This window comes from Plectropomus leopardus, chromosome 14 (assembly GCF_008729295.1).
Source record: "Plectropomus leopardus isolate mb chromosome 14, YSFRI_Pleo_2.0, whole genome shotgun sequence".
NCBI classification, from domain to species: Eukaryota; Metazoa; Chordata; class Actinopteri; order Perciformes; family Serranidae; genus Plectropomus; species Plectropomus leopardus.
Genome location: NC_056476.1, coordinates 14,688,800 through 14,707,223, shown reverse-complemented (window position 1 = coordinate 14,707,223; position 18,424 = coordinate 14,688,800). Strand labels below are relative to the sequence as shown.

Below are 18,424 nucleotides of genomic sequence, written 5' to 3'. Positions count from 1 at the left end.
TAGTTTGAGTGAGGTAAGAATAAATGAAGGCAGAAACAGTGGCACACAGACAAAAGGCATTCCAGTTAAGGAAACTTTGGAGGCTAGTACTATTAATTATACAATACAGTGCAATATGTGCATGCTTTTGACGAGTTTCCGTTTTGGCCCTGTTAGGGGAAAACTTCTGGGCACCCCTGTTATAATGTAATTAGAGCATAATTACCAAGAAACGTCATCAAAAGAATTCTTAACTCTTAAAAGATTTTTATTGTTTTTTCCAATAAGTACATTGGTTTCAAAATGATACCAGCAAAAAAACAAAAAAAAAAAGTCAAAATAAATAAAACACTGGTAGGGAGAACAAAAAAAAAAACTGCCCAGTTTTTGCTCAATTTAAAAAGCTATGAACAGAGGACAAACTGCAAACATATCCTCTCTGTTCTGCTGCGTTTCTTCCACTTTCTCTCAGATTGACCAGCAAACCTTAAAGTAAAACTCTTGCGTTGCTTTATCGTATTTACATGTAACAAACAGAAATCAAGTGACAAAGCTGGAATGCTGGGAATCATTACAAAAGTGAGATAACTGTAGATACACGTACAGCAGGAGGAACATAGGCCACTGGTAGAGATAGGGTCCATTAATTTACATAAGGAAGCACCTAGTTGCTTACAACAGAGTGGCAACAACCAACAACAGCTTTATATAAACCTTTGCCCAAAGACAGAAATATGGCACAGTAAGAAAAGTTTCATTTAAACTCGCTAAACTGAATCTCTTACAATGATGAGCTTTTTAGTTTTCTTCTTCTTACTTGAGTTATCATATGATAGCTTGCAGCAAGAGAAGGCCGTCTTGCAAAGATTTCTGGGCCACACTCAGGAAACATCTGGAGAAGAGAGAGATGAAACAAAATACAGAAACCAGACTTGTTACTTTAAACTTCAAAAGGCGGAGCGCAAGCCAAGATCCAGGACTTTCTCACATACAGCATTTGCCAGTGAGGCAGGAATGTGGATATGGTTGAAATGAAGTGACTCACAGCTTGCAGGTTGCTCCCCGAATCGTCGCATTAACTGATCATGTGTGAACTTCACAAAGGTGTCATATTGTTCTGAAATTTACAGGACAGGGAATCAGAATTACTTCTGTGCAACTAAATGTGAATCCTTATGTGCATTATTTGAATCAGTCATATATTATCATTTCACAGAGACCTCACTATGGTACAGATCATACACTTACTAAAATGATTTGCTGCAGTCAGGAAGAAATCTATACCTATATCCAAATCTGGCTTTGAGAGGTAAAAAAAAAGCCAAACATTTGCCTGTTACAGGGTCACAATTTTAAGAATTTGTTTTCTTGGTTCATTTTATATAGGTAAAAACAGCTCATAATTAGGTAACGAAAAGCACAAAATCCGTGGCAAAACATAGTTATAAATATTATTTTCCATTGCTGCTAATAAATGCCCCTAAATCTTACACACCGGACCTTTAGTAACTTGTTTTCAAATAAAATTATTAAAACAATCACCTGATGTTCTTATGTTTAAAATAGATGAGCCAGATACGGCTCCTAACATGCAGGGACGGTCTGGCACCATGTATTTGCTACCTAGAGCGCCTCCTCTTTTGCATTCTTTATATGGTTGGACATGAAGTAACACTGGTTCAGCACGTTGATCAGAGGTGTCGCAGAAGCAGAAAGCCCTCAATAATAAGGATGTGAGTCTCCTCCTTATGATCAAACTTTGGTACATTTCAGTATCCACAATGTGGATATCATGGCGTCAGTAACCCTGAGACTTCTCAAACTTCACCTGGTTGTCCAACCATGCATAGGTCATACTCATCATGATGTCCATGTCCAGAGAAGTAAGGACATTGGTTTTTATTTTTTTTTAATATGTTGTCTGTCTGTAATTTTAATTGCTGTCTATCTTGGTCAGAACACTTAATAAAACATGATAACTATAAAGGGGCTGCAAAGGTAAGTGCATACGCAAATAACAGTGGACCAACAGCAATTTTGCTTATCAAACAATTAAAAAATACCTAACATCAGAATCTACCATTTCTTTTTTTTCATATCATGACAGTAATTCAGTCCTGATTTACCATAGTTTATCATTCATTTGTGCTCTTGTCCATTTGTTTTTGTTTTGTCCTTTGTTGTTACTCAATCCTTTTTTTTCCCTATCCCTCTTTTGTTTCTTCTTTTAACACAAAATGCCAAACATCTGACGTGCTCTGCTTTTCAAACATGATCATTTAAAACTGAATACCGTTAGGTTTTTACTTTTTTGTCTTATTCTAAGTCAAACCATCTCGCTCTGTGTGTACCAACCTGCCAGTTTTGAAGTCATTGTCTCTTCATATTCCTCCCGCACCTTCTCTTCCCTTTCTGTCAGCAGGCGTTCACAGATCATTCCAACTTGTCTGAGAGTGAATAATGGCTGTTCTTTTCTAGTAGGAGAAACGCCTCCAGAGGACGTTCCTGCACGCATCAAACAGAAATTTAAGTATCATGAGGTATTTCTGGTTGCCTGTCGGTGTAATTCTGGAGCAGTCTCTGCTGTATGCAGTGTGTTACTCAACCAACCTGGCATGCTGGACACATTCATAGTAGACGACTGGGATGGGGACTCTGGAGAATAGCAGCACTCTGACTGTTGGTAACCTCCATCTAGATGCTTCCTCTTTTGAATGCGTTTGTACTCCTGCTTAATACTGTTGAGGATTTGTTCTAGAGGGACAAAAGAAAGCAAATAGAAAGAGGTCAAAAGGTGAAGACAAAACAGCTGACATATCATGAGTCCACAACTAATCTTAAACACTCATGACCATATATGTTTTCTGGTTTATTACAGTGTGGTTCAAGGTGCTGCTAATGCTTCCCAAGCTCCTGGCTGGTCACCAAGCAGGCCAACTTGGCCAGCAGTAGTAACGTTACCTGCACTAAGCCTTGAAGACGATTCCCCAAATGGCGAGGGCTCCATGCTAAGATACTTCCTAGGGGATGAGGATGAGGACGACGGGGACACGGGGATGCATCTTCGTCTTTTGGGGGACGTAGGGCTCATCAGCGGATCGAAATCCATGGTCCTCTTCAGGGTGGCTCCACACGCCATGACTTCAGTTTGTTAAATGCAGGGGGGTGGGGGGGGGGGGGGGGTGCAAAAATGCCGAAACAAGACAATAATGAAGCGTTAACATCAGTTATTTCAGATAACAGCTAACCGTGGCTTTTCTCCAACACTACTTGCTCATTACAGTGTTGCTTGTTCTGCTAAAACCAGTTTCCTGCGCTGAGGGATACATGCTCAGCATACTGCGCAGCTGAGGCTTTAAATATTTGCTAGCAAGCTAACGCTAGCTGTGCTTGCTAGCTAATAATCAAAAAGAAAACAAAGCTAACGTTAGCTATGGCTACCAGTGGTAGAACAGTGCGTTCGGGCGTACATTTGAATAAAACTATTTCTTACCTTTTGAGGGTAAAGTCGATTTGTCCAACTGCGACCAAACAACTCGTGTTGTTCTAAAAGTTGCTTCCCAAAAGTTGAAGTGACGATCAGCCGGCTGCGGGCCAACTGTCTGCTGTTAGACAGGGAGCTAGCTAGCGCAACTTAGCTGCTTGTTTTTGATATGGGGCTGTCGGCTTCTCCGGCTCCTGACGTCACGTGCGAACTGCGCTGCGATGCATTCTGGGTTATGTAGTGAAACGGTAAAATGTAAGGAATGACATGTTGGTGCTCTAAAACAGCCTACATCGTCCAAAATTCAAGTTTTGAATTTAATTTGGTTACATTATCACTTCGTTACACCATTCGATTAACTACAACTCCGTTCATCAATATCAGTCCATAGAAAATAATGAAAATAATAAAGACAATGGACAGATGTTTATTTTATCTACACAGGAGGGCAGTGTTACACAAAAAAAGACAGACCTTGATGGTTACAATTTAGAACTAAAAAGTTCCCAGTGTTTTTCATTTTGTAAAAACATGTAGCCTATATTGTGTTAAAACAAAAATCTCTTTACTTTACTTTAACCAAACTTTAACAATTTATTACAATTTATGGGGCAGTGACTCCCAAAAACGTCTAGGGGTCACAAGATGATCAACACTTTGAAACCTGGTTGGCTTGATTTCTTTCAAAAACATGGGAAAAGGGCAATGAACCCAAAATTGGCAAGAAATTAGTTAAAAGTACAAAAAATTACCTGAAAATTGGTTTTAAAAAGTAAAGTTTAAAAAACAGAGTTTAAAAAACACAACCTTGAAAATGTACTTGAAACTTATAACTTTGTGACAAATCTATAAAATAGAAATTATATAGTTTTCCCTAGCCCTTCCCCCCTTTTTTTTCTTTTTTTCACCCAAGACATTTTCCCTAGCTTTTTTTTTTTTTTAAATAAATAATTCTTAAATCTACTCATTTGTGAAGCATTGATTACCAAGTTGCCAACTGCCTTTTCCCCATATTTTTGAAAGAAATTGTGTTTAAATACTTCTGAAAGACACCTGAATGCAGCACAAGGAAAGTGATGCCGCTCTAGGTTTCCAGGGGTTAATGCAGTTAGATTTAAACATCTGGGTTATATTTCAGTTACACAATGCATGTTTATTTCCTAGTAGCTTTTGTCAAGTTAATGCTTTTTTGGTTGTCAGAAATATTAATATATTAAGGCCATAAAGTCCTAAAATAAAACAATTCAAGAATTCCTCTCTGCATGAGCTGCTAATTATTCACGGCCACATTAAGACCACAGCCTGTGATGGGGGTTCACGAGTAGCACAGGTGGATTATGACACAGTCGGCCCCTGGGCCCTGATTCATAAGAAGCCCCCTAGGGCAGGTAGGTTATTGTTTTTATGTCCGCAGAGTTGCAGGGCCCATATTGCATGAGTACTCAGCACATTTTAAGTCCTGTAGAAAATGTTTCATGATAGTTTGTTTTTTTGTCGCATCTTCAAGCTGAATATTTAAGCCATTTTAGGACTGTCCGGGGTCTGTTATTGATGTGATGACGTGTGTGTGAAGTCCTTTGACATGAAATGCAAAGTAACAGCAACTTCACGCAGAGGCTCTGTCAGGGGCCCCCTGAGCCCTTTGGCCCCTGGTTCTGTATCTCAAAGGCCCATTGAGTAATACACCCATGACAAGTGGACATTTAGGTTTGGCACACATCTATAAACACACAGTCACACACCATTAGTCACAGGTGCAGATGTGATAGTTGGCAGAGATTTCTTTTTTTATTGAGAAAAAAAGACACCACGTATGATGACAAAATTATGATAAAAATAGACAAATTTCATATATTTATTGAAATCATGTCCTTGCTTATACACACCATCATGAGACACAATGGCACAATGGATGCTTCACAGAATTACCAAAGTGTAGCTTCTCACAAAATGCTGTAACTGTTCCATAAGCACATGTGTAATAAGCAGCTATGCAACATTCCCAAATCACTACAGACGAAAGTTTTGATTTGATCAAAAAGCCGTTCATGTTTCAAAGTATGATTCACCATTTTGTTTTCTAGTGTACAGGTTTAAAAAATAAAAATTACAAGAAATAAATAACATTATAATGCCAAATGTCACAATATCATGGTCTTACAAGATCATCAATAGCTTATTTCAAATCACTGATGGGATGCTAATTTTTACTCACAAGCTGTCATTCAAAACTGACATTTTGCATGAAGGTAGACACAGTTTCACCTTGCATTACGGCCACAATATTGCTATGATGTGATGTGAAAACAGAAAGAACAAAAGGGAACGCCATATTTTTCTGCCTTAAAGCTGAAATCTGTAACTTTGTGCACATTCAAAGTGTTTGTAATGTTTGTTGCAGAAAAAATGGTTCTTGTAAATGCAACTGTATTCATTTACTGAATAAAATTAGATAAAATTACTATTGTCAATCAGACCTGTGCGACGTTAAACCATTGCTCAGTGAGAGGGTAAAGAGAATGCACAGTTTTTAGAGTCTCATCACACTCCATAATACAGCTTTTTATATTATACAAATAGTACAGATTTCAGCTTGAGACCGACAAAAGCTTGTTCTTCAGCTCTGTATCTAAGTCATTTTTGGCACACTTCACAGTAACAGAGCAGTGCACTAGGAGGGGCTATTCTACAATAACTTCACAGTTGTACCAAAGCTTGGTTGTTAAACCGGCTCTGCAGCAGAACTCTCAGTCACTCCAGAAACGGTAACCTGGGCTACTTTTGCTCGAATCTTTCCACAGCCGACTCCTTCTTTCCCCGCCCCGCCTGCTGTGCTTCTCACACTCCTGCTGTTCCAGTCACCCTCAGCGCTGAAGTCCAGAGTCTGCGTCGCTCCCCGGCACATATGGCAGATGTTGAGGAAGGCCCTGCGCAGGTCCTTGCTCCTCATGGCGTAGATCACAGGGTTCACGGTGGAGTTAAGCAGGGTGAGCATGCTGCAAAAGGCAAACACAGTCTTGATGAAGTCGTTCACTTTCCCAAAGAGGTCATAAACCATGATGGCGAGGAGCGGGCCCCAGCAGATGATGAGGGCCACCAAGATCAGAACCAGGGTTTTAGCCAGGCGGAGGTCCATCCGGGCCTGCTCGGGCCTCACCGTCTGCACTTTAGTTCCCTCTGCGGTGTAGACAATCACACTCCTCTGGGAGCTGCGGCTCAGCATGCGGACAGCATGGTGGTGGGACTTCCAGAGGATGAACATGTAGGCGTAGATGATGAACAGGACCAAGATACTTGTCATCCCGATCCAGAACATCAGGTACTTCTGGTCGATTAGAGGGAAAATGTCTGAGCAGACAGAGTTGAGACGCTTGCAGTTCCACCCCAGCAGCGGCAGCAGTGAGAACACGATCGAGATGGTCCACATCAAACTGAAGGCAATGACTGCTTTCGTCTTTGTGATGATGCTTTTGTACGCCATGGGCCTGTGGATGGAGATGTAGCGGTCGATCGCAGTGAGAAACAAGCTGCCCACGGAGGCAGTGAAAGAGGCGATGACCCCGGCCAGCTTGAAGAGGAAAACATTGGGGCTGTCCTTCCGGTGCAGGACATGGAAATCCAGGAAACTATAGACAAAAATGATGCTGCCTATTAGATCGGCCACGGCCAGGCTGCCAATGAAGTGGTAGGAAGGCCGAGATCGAAGCGTCTGGGAGTGTAGGATCACACACAGCACCATGAGGTTCTCCAGCACCGTAAATGTACCCAGCGTGAGTGCCAAGATGGCAACTGCAAGCTGCTGCCCGGGAGTGAGGATCATAAAACACTCCATGTTGTCCACCAAGTCCTCCCCACACTGCGGCGCACCGCCGCTCTCCACAGATGTGCCATTATTCAGCAGAAAGTCTGAAACATTGGTGGGGAAAATGGGAGAGAGGCCGCCGTAAATGACCTCCTTATTTCCAGGGACAAGTCCATGGAGAGAGTTACTGATGGAGGCAGAGAGCGGCTTTTCAAAGTGGAATCGGTTCTTGATTAGAGTTGAGTCACTGGAGGGGTCATCATAACTGGCATCATTGGAGCCGAGATATTGGACACCTGTGGTTAATGTGCTCATTGTGGTGCCTGCTATCCTGTGCAGAGCCAACTTCATGGCTGGTTTGTGGCTGCGGAGATGCTCAGTGGAGAGGAGTGTGGTGTGACCGCATTAGATCCATGCAAAAGGACACCTATGAAGAAAAAAATGGGGTTTTTTTTCAAACAAGAATGCAGTAATTTATTTGAAAAATTACCATTTTATAACAATAAATTCTTAAAATATTTTATGCAGAAACACGATTGGTTAAAATAGCAAAAAATGAATTTGTTGCTGGGAGATATTGGGGGAATTTGTGCATCAGCCAGCTGACTCCAGAGCAGATGCATCCCAGACAATAGTGGGAAACTGAACAGTTGATGACAAACCTGTGCAGCCTCAGGGGAAATCATTGCATTAAGTATGTAGGACAGACAGGCTTTCTTATTAATTAAAGCAGGTCATTAGGCATTAAGCATGTTTTTTTTCTTCTCAATAATCATTGGATTAATTAGGCATCAAGGGAGGAACAAGATAAAGGGTGCACAGATCTGTCCAATGATGCATTTACGTTTTGATGCCAGTAATGATGATATTAATTATTAACAGTTAAGTTTGCATGCAGGTTTTGGAATAAGACATTTCTTGGAAACAGTGTTCCCAATTAAACATGACCTGAATTAAATATATTAAAAGAACATCTTTAATGTTGTTTTCATCAAAGCAATGCTAATATAATGAGCAATAAAAGAACAAAGCACGACTAAATTAATTAAAATGACACAAATTAAAATCTGTCACGATAATAATAATAAGTTAAAAAAAAAACGTACCTTGATTTTCTCAGCACAAACATCTTGTCCCGATCCATGACGCCAGAAAATAATAATTTAACTAAACTGGGAGTAAACCAGTCTGTTGTCTTCACTTTCTTCGCCAATAGTTGCAGCAACTCCACAAAGAAACAGGAAGCCAGAGTGAATTTACAATGTTGTTGTTTTGTTGATTTGCCGGGGGAATTATCGTGTGTTGACTCCCCAGATACTGTCAATGTCAAATACAGTAAAGCTGGGCAGGCAGCCGGTGGGGAGAGAGATAGACAGAGAGTGAGCGTGTGTGTGTAGTGGGTGTGTGTGTGTGTGTGTACGGGAGCGGGCGGTGTTAAGGCTCCTTTTTGTGCGCCTGCTGGTCACGTGGTCTGAGGTGTTTGAGCGCAGGAGGAAGCGCATCCCTGAGCGTCATCCACACCTATTTATACAAGAGCAGAACAGCTGCTGCAGGCAAGACATGAAAGCAAGGCTTTAACCCCTGTGTTTTCATTGTTTACTGTCACAATAAAATAATGATAATAGGCTCATTATAATAGTTGTATAATCATTTTTTTTCTCTTTAAAATGTATTTTTGTATGTCTTCTGACCTGATTACACCCAAATATGTCGAAAAGTATTTAAGTTTTTCCCAATGATCATGAATCAGTGTTTTAACACTAAATAGGGACATATTCATGTAATGCAGTAGGGCTAGGCGATAGGGAGAAAAATAATAAAGGTATTTTTTTCCATATACCTCTATATCTATAATGAGACAATACTGTAGGTTTGCTGTGCTTTCAGAAAATATTTAAACAATAAGATTTCTGATAAATAATCCTCAGTAAAGTGGAAAAGACAACACTTATATTGCAATTTCCAAAATCTAGGATAATATTTAGTCTCTCCTCCCAAAATCAATATCATATCAATATATTGCCCAGCCCTTGTATGCATGCTTTTACATAATGGCTTTATACATTATAATGGAGCATGTAGCACATATTTTTATATTTTTTACACACTTTACATGCTCAGCATATTATACATATTTTATTTTTTTTTTTAGATATTTTACATTCTGGTGTGAAGATTTAAGCATAATGCATATATTTTTATAGTATACTTCTTATTTTTACTCTTTGTAATTGCTAAGAGTCAGAGTGCAAGGTAAACAATGAGAACTTGGGTTTTGTAAAGGGCTGCAACTTATGATTTATTGACCCATTAATTTGCGATTTTTAAAAAAAATAATGTATCAGTTGGTTGTTTGGTAAAAGAAAAAAGTCAGAAAGTAGTGAAAAATGTTGATCAGTGTTTCCCAAAGCCCAACATGACGTCTTAAAATGTTTTTTTTACACAACCTAAAGATATTCAGCTTACTGTCATCGAGAAAAAAACAGGAAATATTTACATTTAAGAAGCTAGAATCAGATATTTACTTTTTCTCCTTAAAAATAACTTAAAATGATTGATCGTCTGTCAAATTAGTTGGCTATTAATTTAATAGTTGACAATCAATAATTGCAGTCATAGTAAATGCAAATAACAGACCAATCTACTAAATATAGAAAATTACATCACTTTACTGTAATGTAGCCTTTCAAACCAGGAAAAGACTAAACTTATGATATGACAATATCCAAAATCTCGGACGATAGTCTCATATCCAGCTATCAATATAATATCGATATATTGCCCGGCCCTAACATGCATGCTTTTACATACTGGTTTTATACATTATAATGGAGCATAAGGCACACATTTTTATAGTTTTTCACACACTTCACATACTCAGTTATATTATATATATTTTATATTTTTAGATATTTTATGTACTGGCATGAAGATTTAAGAATAATGCACATTTTTATTTACCTTTCATTCTTTCTTATTTTTACACTATGTAATGTACTACACATTATGCTATGCATCAGAGTGAGTAACATACCACAATTTCCCTCTGGGTATCAGTAAAGTATTCTGATTCTGATACGTGCTATGCATGAATAAAATATATTCATCTTGTAATTCCCAGTCAAAACGATGTACAGTATGTTATCCCACACAGTCACATTCTTAATGTTTCGGGTCAGTTAGACGTCAGTTTCATCTCCTCTTTTCATCTAGAAGTACATCACACATGAGTCAACATTTCTGTAAGTTTGCCAGTGTTAGCCAGCTGGTTCCTTTTCAACTGCAGTGCTTTGGTGAGATGTTCTGAAAAAGTGACAGACTAAGAAATACAGTTTAACTCTCTGTTTGATCTCTTACGAACAAACTATTATAAAGCTCCTGTAACAGGGATAAACATTTTTTTAAACAACTTATTTTGGATATAAGAAGTGTTGTCAACATTACTTACATATAGAGTATTTAAAAATCTGTTGTATTTAATTATGTTTTACACCTGGGGTCTGTGATAAAACAGAGTATGTTTTTGGGGCAGTACAACAAGAAATTACAATAATGTATAAATAAATTCATATATATTCCACAAATATCACAATTAAAAAACAGTCATTTCTCGCAGTGGCGTAAGGTAGTTACGAAGGGTCTCAGCCAAGCTATTACCATGTGCCCTAATGTACGCTGTTGTGCACATATCGTTCATCACATTGGACATCAACATGCATATTAACCAGCAATCATCATTTCACATCCGTATAACAAAAGTACCGTAGAAAATAAGAAATTATTTGTTTAATTAAATTGTTTGTTTTTATTGTGTATGCAGAATAATCATATTTTATTATGGATTTCTACTGACTATTTTACAAAAAAAAAACAAAACGAAAACCTTGAGAGAGGGGTTTGCCTTTTTGAGGGTATATAAAGTAAATGTCTTCATACTTTCGGAAAAGAGTTCTTTGAACACAGGTATATTTCCAAGGTGGTGTACTCACACTGCCTGCACTGTCTATATTTAGACCCCAGCTTATTGGACAGTGGTGGATTGTAAATTAGTACATTTAGTCAAGTGCTGTCCTTAAGTTCAGTGTTTAAAATTTAGGTGGTTGTATTGGTAGAAATGGAATATAGTATTTATAGCAATAAATTAATTGCAGGAAATAAGAATCATTTACGTTACCTTAGAATAAGCCATTAATGAACAGAGCAGGTCCACCTCCATGAAGTCCGCCTTGTTGTTTCTACGGTGGCCCTGAACAGACGAATCAGACACTGGCTCTGGATAAGGCCATTTTCATGTTGGCCACCGCTGTTCTCCTGTATTGGCACATGAAAGAAATTTTAGCTCTGCAAACTCACTGCTAGATGCCACTAAATCCTGCTTGCACACTGGACCTTTAGTCCAATTTGAGGTATTTTTTACTTAACTTGAGTATTTCCATTTTATGCTTCGTGACACTTCTCCACTACAGTTACGTGAAATGCTGTAGAGTTTGTGCAGGAATGAGTCCTAAAACTCAGAAATCCATTGGCATTTCAGCACCTCCTGATCCCTTGTGTCAAAGTCAATGTGTTTTTTGAAAGGGCTTTTGGTTAGAAGCCTTAAATAAGGTCTGAGGTTAACACAAGCTTAAGAGACGTTCACCTTTTGTTCTATGGCATAAGATACATCAGTTATGTTATGTCCCCCTGGTGACTGCATTTAGGCTCAAAATCCTAAAAGGAGTGTTTATATGTAAAGATTATCTTGCTGAACAAAACATGCAAGATCCAAATGTTTGTTTGCCACAGAGCTCATTTTCTGCAACAATAACAAATCTAATGGAAAATCTCATTAACGTCTTTTTTGGGTTTTTTTTTAAACTTACAGCTCCAAAATCAGGCAGGTAAAGCCAGGCAGGCACAGGTAAGCAGGTAACAGACCTCTAAACCAAAAATGGAGATGCACTGACAAAGACCAAACAAACAGGTCAGGCATTTGGGAGACTTAAGTGAGAACAGCTGAGTAGACTGCAGGACCAGTGAGGTGCAGGTGAATGTAATCAGGGCAGGGCAGATAATCAAAACTGGTGGGATAACACAATGCAGGAAGTGAAGTTATCTGAAACAAGAGTAGATGTGAGACAGGAAAGACTGAGCATTACTATACAGAAATTTAAAAAATTAAGAAAAAAAAACATGACCTCAAAAAGAAGAGCAGGGCAGATCCAGAGTGGATTTAGTGGCATCTAATGGTGAGGTAGCAGATTGCAACCAGCTGAAACATTTCCTGTCTGCCAAGCTTGTTGAGACTATGGTGGCTGATGCGAACACTTGAAAGACCCTATTTTGAGCTGGTGTGTAATTTGTCCATTCTGGGCTACTGTAGAAACAACATGGCAAAATCATAGGAAGAGGAACCACTTCCTGTGTAGGTAAATGGCAAATTGTAAGGTACCAAAAACACAACAATATTTATTTTCAGGTGGCTATACTTTAAAGAAAACATAGCTATGAATATTATATTTAACATCTGCCAACATATCCCCCTAAATCCTACACACTGGGCCTTTAATAAGGCTAAATAAAAGATGTGAATACCTCTTCTTTTACTGCTTTTGTACTATTAATGTTATTGTAATCTCATGCTGATGGCAAAATTAAGAAAAAGACACCATACAGCGTCATTTTAGTGCAATTTACATCCACAGACCTCCTGAGAGTCCATTCTGATTATCCTCCACTATTTATCTATTTATTTACTGCAGTTGGGGGTCACATGCACACACTATTAAGAGTCCTTTTCCTGTCCTGCGCAGCTGCGCAATTATTTCCACTATGCACTCCCAGCAGAGCTATCTCCCAAATTACATGTATCTTGTTGTGGAAAATACATGACATTTGGCGATGCAACATCATGGGAAAACAATGAAAGACTGTGCACATGATGCCAGTGCTTCCAGTTTTGGCAGAACAGAAGAAGCTGAGGAGTCATCCAACTAATTACTGAACGCTTGTTATGCTGCGCTTGAAGCAGATTCAAGCAGCTATTGATCACTTGTGGCAGAACAGTATATCCATTATGAAGATAGTTTACACATTTAGTGTAAGTGAAACATCTCGTTAATGAGTGTTGATTGTGGAAATCATCTATAATTCATTCAGATATATGTAAAGCGACTTGTGTTTCATCGCTCATTGGTGTTTTCCTTTTCATCAGGATAAAGTTTTAATGTGGTTTTGGCTTGAAAGCAGCATCTATTATCTCTCAAAGCAGAGGGGGAGGGTATTGCAATCCACATCCATCATAATAATTATCATCAATATTTCAGTGTCATTCTCACCAAAGCGTCAGCGAGCGAGGGAGAGATTTTCAAAGACAAAGCTGTCTGCGATGACAAAAGGCTTCAACACGACTGTAACAGCGATTTGTGGAAGTTCAATTTTTCTAAATCCTTTTCCACCATGTGGGCCGTGCAGTTATGGGAGGCTGCTGCTGCTATTGTTTCACGTCCATCTGTCTTTGGTGGTGGATATTGCTGGAGATTTACAGTGATTGATTTTTTTTGCAGGATTCCTCACGAAAGGCACCATAATGCATCTCATTTCATATTGATCCTTCTACATTTACAGTCAGTTGTTGTTTGAGTGGCTGCCCACGTTATGAAATCATTACACACAGGGTCGAATCCTCCAACACATCCAAGCAACATACAAGAACATGTGAAATTACATTTTCTTTATTTCTTTATAAGCATTTTACAGACACAGTATGTTACTAGTCAAGACTCTGCAGGCTGTCTGTCTCTGATGTGTTTGTGTTGAGGGGTTGGAAGATGGGAGAGAGTGGGGAGAGACAGAGAGAGAGAGGGAGGTTGGGTGAGGAGGAAAAGATGCATAAATAGAGAAGGGGAGGAGGTTGTGGCTGAACACTGACAGCTCTTAACAGTTTCCTAATCTGCCACTTCTATATTGTGTTCCTCCCCAGCTGGAGACACTTCATGCTGCAGCCATGATGGCACAGCAGAATGAAACGGAGTTCAATTCACATCATTTCAGCAAAAAGAAAAAGACCCCAAACATAATAAATTTATTCAACATCGTTTTCTGCATCTCTTGTGCGCAGAAGAGACATGTGCATCATCACCTGTCATCAGCCGTCTGCATCCTCGTTAATCATTTCGTCAATTATATGTATCAACCTGGCTTCATTAGACAAATCAAAGGTGTTTGTTGATGCATTTTTCCAAAGACTTTTAATTTAGCAAATGACTCCCCACACAGGAAACGACATCAGAGAGGTAAACAGGGAGAAAGTGAAGTGTGGAAGTTCCCCATCATGTTTCTCTCCTGCATCAGATTTTCAGGACAGATCCTCCTCGCAGGGGATAACAGCACAACAGAGAGGATGAGAAAGTTGTGACTTAATGCCTTCTGTGACCGAATTTGTAAACACCAAAAAATAGGCAAAAAAGTTTTTTTTGTCAAACTAAATGTTATTCAATGCACTTTTTATTTCTGGTAAACAATTTGAATTTCCATTGCAAAAGTGGTTATTTTTGTTTCTGCAGAACAGACAGACTAACAGCATAATGGTCAGTGGGCAGAACCCCCTTCACGCACCATTTAGTCATATAAGGACCTTTTTTATCTCGGCAGAACACAGTGGTAATCACAAAGATTTAGCAGGTGGTTCAGTGAGTGCTCACTTGTGCAAACACTATGCAAATGAACACTACAGGCACAGATGAATTACTCAGGCAGCAGAGCTTCAAATCACAGCTCAGGCGAACTGTTTGTGATGTTTCTTGTGGTTTTCAAGATGAAGAGTGATTTAGTACCTACAGTAGTAGCTTGCGGCCTATCAGGAAACCGCAACTCAGAACAGCAAGAGTGTGATCTGGAATCGGCTTTCAGTGCCATTGGCTGATTCAGAGCCAGAGAATAATTCATGTGCCCCACACACAGCTGCGAAGCTGCAGAGACTGACAAGAACCGCAAATGGACCTGTCTGCCATGAGACCAACAGTCACCTGTAATCACATGGCTCTCATTTGTCAGGAGGAAGAAGAGCTGTGAAATTGAATTTATTTTTAGCTGTTCACCTTTTTACACACGTCTTACTTTGTGATAACATTCAGTGTTTGCAGTGCTTTAACGGCAGTAGTTTAAATAGTATTTAAAGTGGCAATAACTGATTTTTAGCCAGTAGTGATGGGCGGACCGATTCTTTTAACATTATCAGGTCCTTTGAGGGTTTCGTGAGGTTCCTTCATGGCACAGAAGTAGAACAGGTTGTCCTCAGAAGGTAAGCAGTTCAATCCCCAGCTCCTCCAACATGTCAAAATGTCCTGGGCAAAATACTGAACCCCAAATTGCTCCTGATACTGGGCCATCGGAGTGTGAGGGCGTATGAATGGTTACTGAGTAGCAGGGGGCACCTTGTACGGTAGCCTCGGCCACCAGTGTGTGAATGGGTGAACGTGACATGTAATTTCGAAGCACTTTGAGCTGTTGGAAGACTAGAAAACTGCTATACAAGTGCAGTCCATTTCGAGGTAATACCTTTATCGAAACCTTTGAGTGTTAATACTTTTTGCAAAATATGGTGTCAGTTTCTTTAGTCCTTTTTAAACAGCGAAGGATCGCACTATAGGGCTGCTATAAGTTCCCTCTTTATGCCTCCTAACCAAAACAGCATCATTCCACTCCAGTGAGTCAATTTAAATAGCGTCCGGCATCTTGCAACCAAAGACGGTGTGACAGGTGTAACGTTAACACAACAGCTTCAACCGCTTGTGTGACATTTAACATACCAGTCCGCAGCACTTTGTAAACAATAACAATAACATAACATGGCAACAACACTCATTTACCAGCCCTGTTATATGGCGTTTGATCTCGTCCTCTGCTCAGAGACTAAGGAGCTCCCAAACCTTATTGTTTTTCAACTACTTTTCAGCTACTGTTACTTTTTACATCTCTTGTGATAGGTCACATTCATAACATATCATCACATTTGTGCCACCCATGATTTGAAACTGCCATCAATTGTGTTTATACAGAGACAGTTTTGGCAAAGTTACAACCTCCTGTAGCAGCTAAAAGTCAAGACTGCCCAGTGTCCCACACCGTGCTTGGACCTTGTATACAGAATTGGGAGGCGGCATAGCAGCACAATATTCCAGCCCTGACCAGAAAGTGTAAAAGTTGCTTTTTTGACACTCAGCTATAGTAAATGCACATTTGTCAGCTTGTGCTGGCTGCCCCACAAACTACTCTTAAATGTATTCTCAGTCATCAAGTATCAGCTTACATTAAGATAAAATATAAATTTTAATGCATTAATTCAGCATCCCACTTACACATAGGCTGGCTATGAAAGCTCAATCCTTCATGAACACACTGAGGTCGGAAGAATGACCATCTGAGGAGCACATGAATGCACCTTTGGCCTTGGCTGGTGGATGTCTCCACTCGAGACTGATTTAATCGGTCCTTTCCAGTTTATTCAGTGTCGTTGCTGCATAATGTTACAACACGTTTGGGATTAATGAGCACTAGGATATTCAGCAGGTTGGCCTGGTGCATGAAGGACACTCAAGAAATTCATTCAAAAAGATTTGTTTGTTCATTTTCACCCTTAACTATTGGCCACTTGGGGGCTTCGGAAACAAGCAGCGAACACAACACTGACTTTTTATTCAGTTTTAAGTTGATATGGCTTGTTTGACATTAGCCTTTTTTGATGTCCAATAGATAGAGAGCAACATTAGCTTTAATTTAGGGTCATGTTTCTGGCCACTTGATGAATTCATTTTTTTTTCTCTTTAGCTCTTTGGTCTCCACCACATCCTGAGAAAAATGTCTTTTTAGATGCTAAATGCCCCATTATGTTTACCAGCTTGTCTCTAACTTTGTCAGTCATATGTTGCTATGTAGGTTTTTAGAGCTTCTTCACTGAGAAAAGCTGCCTGCTGAGAGTGAAGCACAACAGTAATGTTGCCAAAACCAAAACAATGAGGTGGGAAATGCTAAAACACTCTGTAGGCTTGGGAATAAAATTCAATGCCATGCCATCGCTCTGAGAGCCCATAATTCTGATGCCCCATTTGTTTCGAAAAATATGCCAGTGGACCAAAAGCCCAGTTCTCCAAAAATACACATTCTCTGCAGTTAGTTTCAGTTTCAGCAGCATTTGAGCCACTAAATCCAGGTGTTTTTGTTGCGATAATGGGCTGTTGGAGAAATGGGAATGGGGCATTTTGCCAGAACTGTGGCAAGGTATTTTGGGCCGTTGGAACAATCAAAAATACAGTGCTAATATGAAATATTGATTACAGCTACTTTATATCTAAACTACATTAAGTATTTTAAATGCTCTATACCTGGTTTAATTTCTGGTGTTGCACCCATTACATGAGCTATTAGCTGTGTCAGAGTATTTATGTTTTTTTGTAGCCTAGATTAAGTTTACCATGGGAGGCAGTGTTTATTAGTGTGGCAGGTGAAAAGAATACAGGGCACAGGTGCATTATGCATCAGTGAAGGGTAGATTGCATGAGTTTTAGGCCCTCTTGAGTAGCGACTATCCTGATCAATGATGATGACAGGGCAGTAGTTACTGTTGGGTTAAGTTGCAGTTTATTCAAGAATACACTTCACAGCAACATTATTTTTTTATTGCAAATCAAACCTGTTTTGTGGTATACTGACTGGCTTTGCTTTCTAGTTTGGGCGTGCAAAGTGAAAAAAAAGACATGCATAATGAGACCATCTGTTGCACCTGTGCCCCATATACATTTTCCTGCCACACTAACCTACACAGCCACCTGTGGTGAACTTGATGTAGGCAACAAATAAAAACAGACGTGACTACACACACATAGTCAATGGCTCCTACACCTGTTAAATTGGAGAGATACATTAATATGAAAGGGAGCATGGACACAGTGGCTTCCTTTCTTCACAAAACACTGAATGAGGAAGGTTAGGGACTGTTTGTTATTTATGAGAGGTGAGGAGGTGGTGCAAATGGGGAAGGACTTCAGATATTTTTGGGGGGAGATCCTTAATTTTGTCAAGTTATAAAGAATCAGGTGCATAATAAAGGGCTCCCTGAGGAAATTTTGTACAATGTGGGCATATGCGAGAGCTGGACTTTCCAGATATACCTGAATGATTAA

The 18,424-nt window shown here is 39.5% G+C and overlaps 2 protein-coding genes across 3 annotated transcripts; both read right to left on the bottom strand.

Moving 5' to 3' along the window:
- Positions 1-229: 229 nt before the first annotated feature.
- On the bottom strand, positions 230-3,631 carry LOC121953474 (akirin-2-like). The gene is made up of 6 exons (XM_042500607.1): positions 3,473-3,631; positions 2,941-3,120; positions 2,590-2,733; positions 2,335-2,484; positions 1,025-1,096; positions 230-871 (listed from the first exon to the last, which is right to left on the bottom strand). Exons 2-6 carry the CDS (start codon positions 3,116-3,118, stop codon positions 861-863), a joined length of 555 nt encoding a protein of 184 aa, XP_042356541.1. The 5' UTR covers positions 3,119-3,120; positions 3,473-3,631; the 3' UTR covers positions 230-860.
- Positions 3,632-5,514: 1,883 nt separating this feature from the next.
- On the bottom strand, positions 5,515-12,177 carry LOC121953774 (cannabinoid receptor type 1B). Of its 2 annotated transcripts, XM_042500991.1 has the most exons (3): positions 12,128-12,177; positions 11,440-11,576; positions 5,515-7,692 (listed from the first exon to the last, which is right to left on the bottom strand). In XM_042500991.1, the coding sequence occupies exon 3, from the start codon at positions 7,614-7,616 to the stop codon at positions 6,186-6,188; it is 1,431 nt and encodes a 476-aa protein (XP_042356925.1). In that variant the 5' UTR covers positions 7,617-7,692; positions 11,440-11,576; positions 12,128-12,177; the 3' UTR covers positions 5,515-6,185. The 2 variants fall into 2 exon arrangements, with proteins under 2 accessions (XP_042356925.1, XP_042356924.1); XM_042500990.1 differs by lacking the exons at positions 11,440-11,576; positions 12,128-12,177 and adding an exon at positions 8,372-8,532.
- Positions 12,178-18,424: the final 6,247 nt, after the last annotated feature.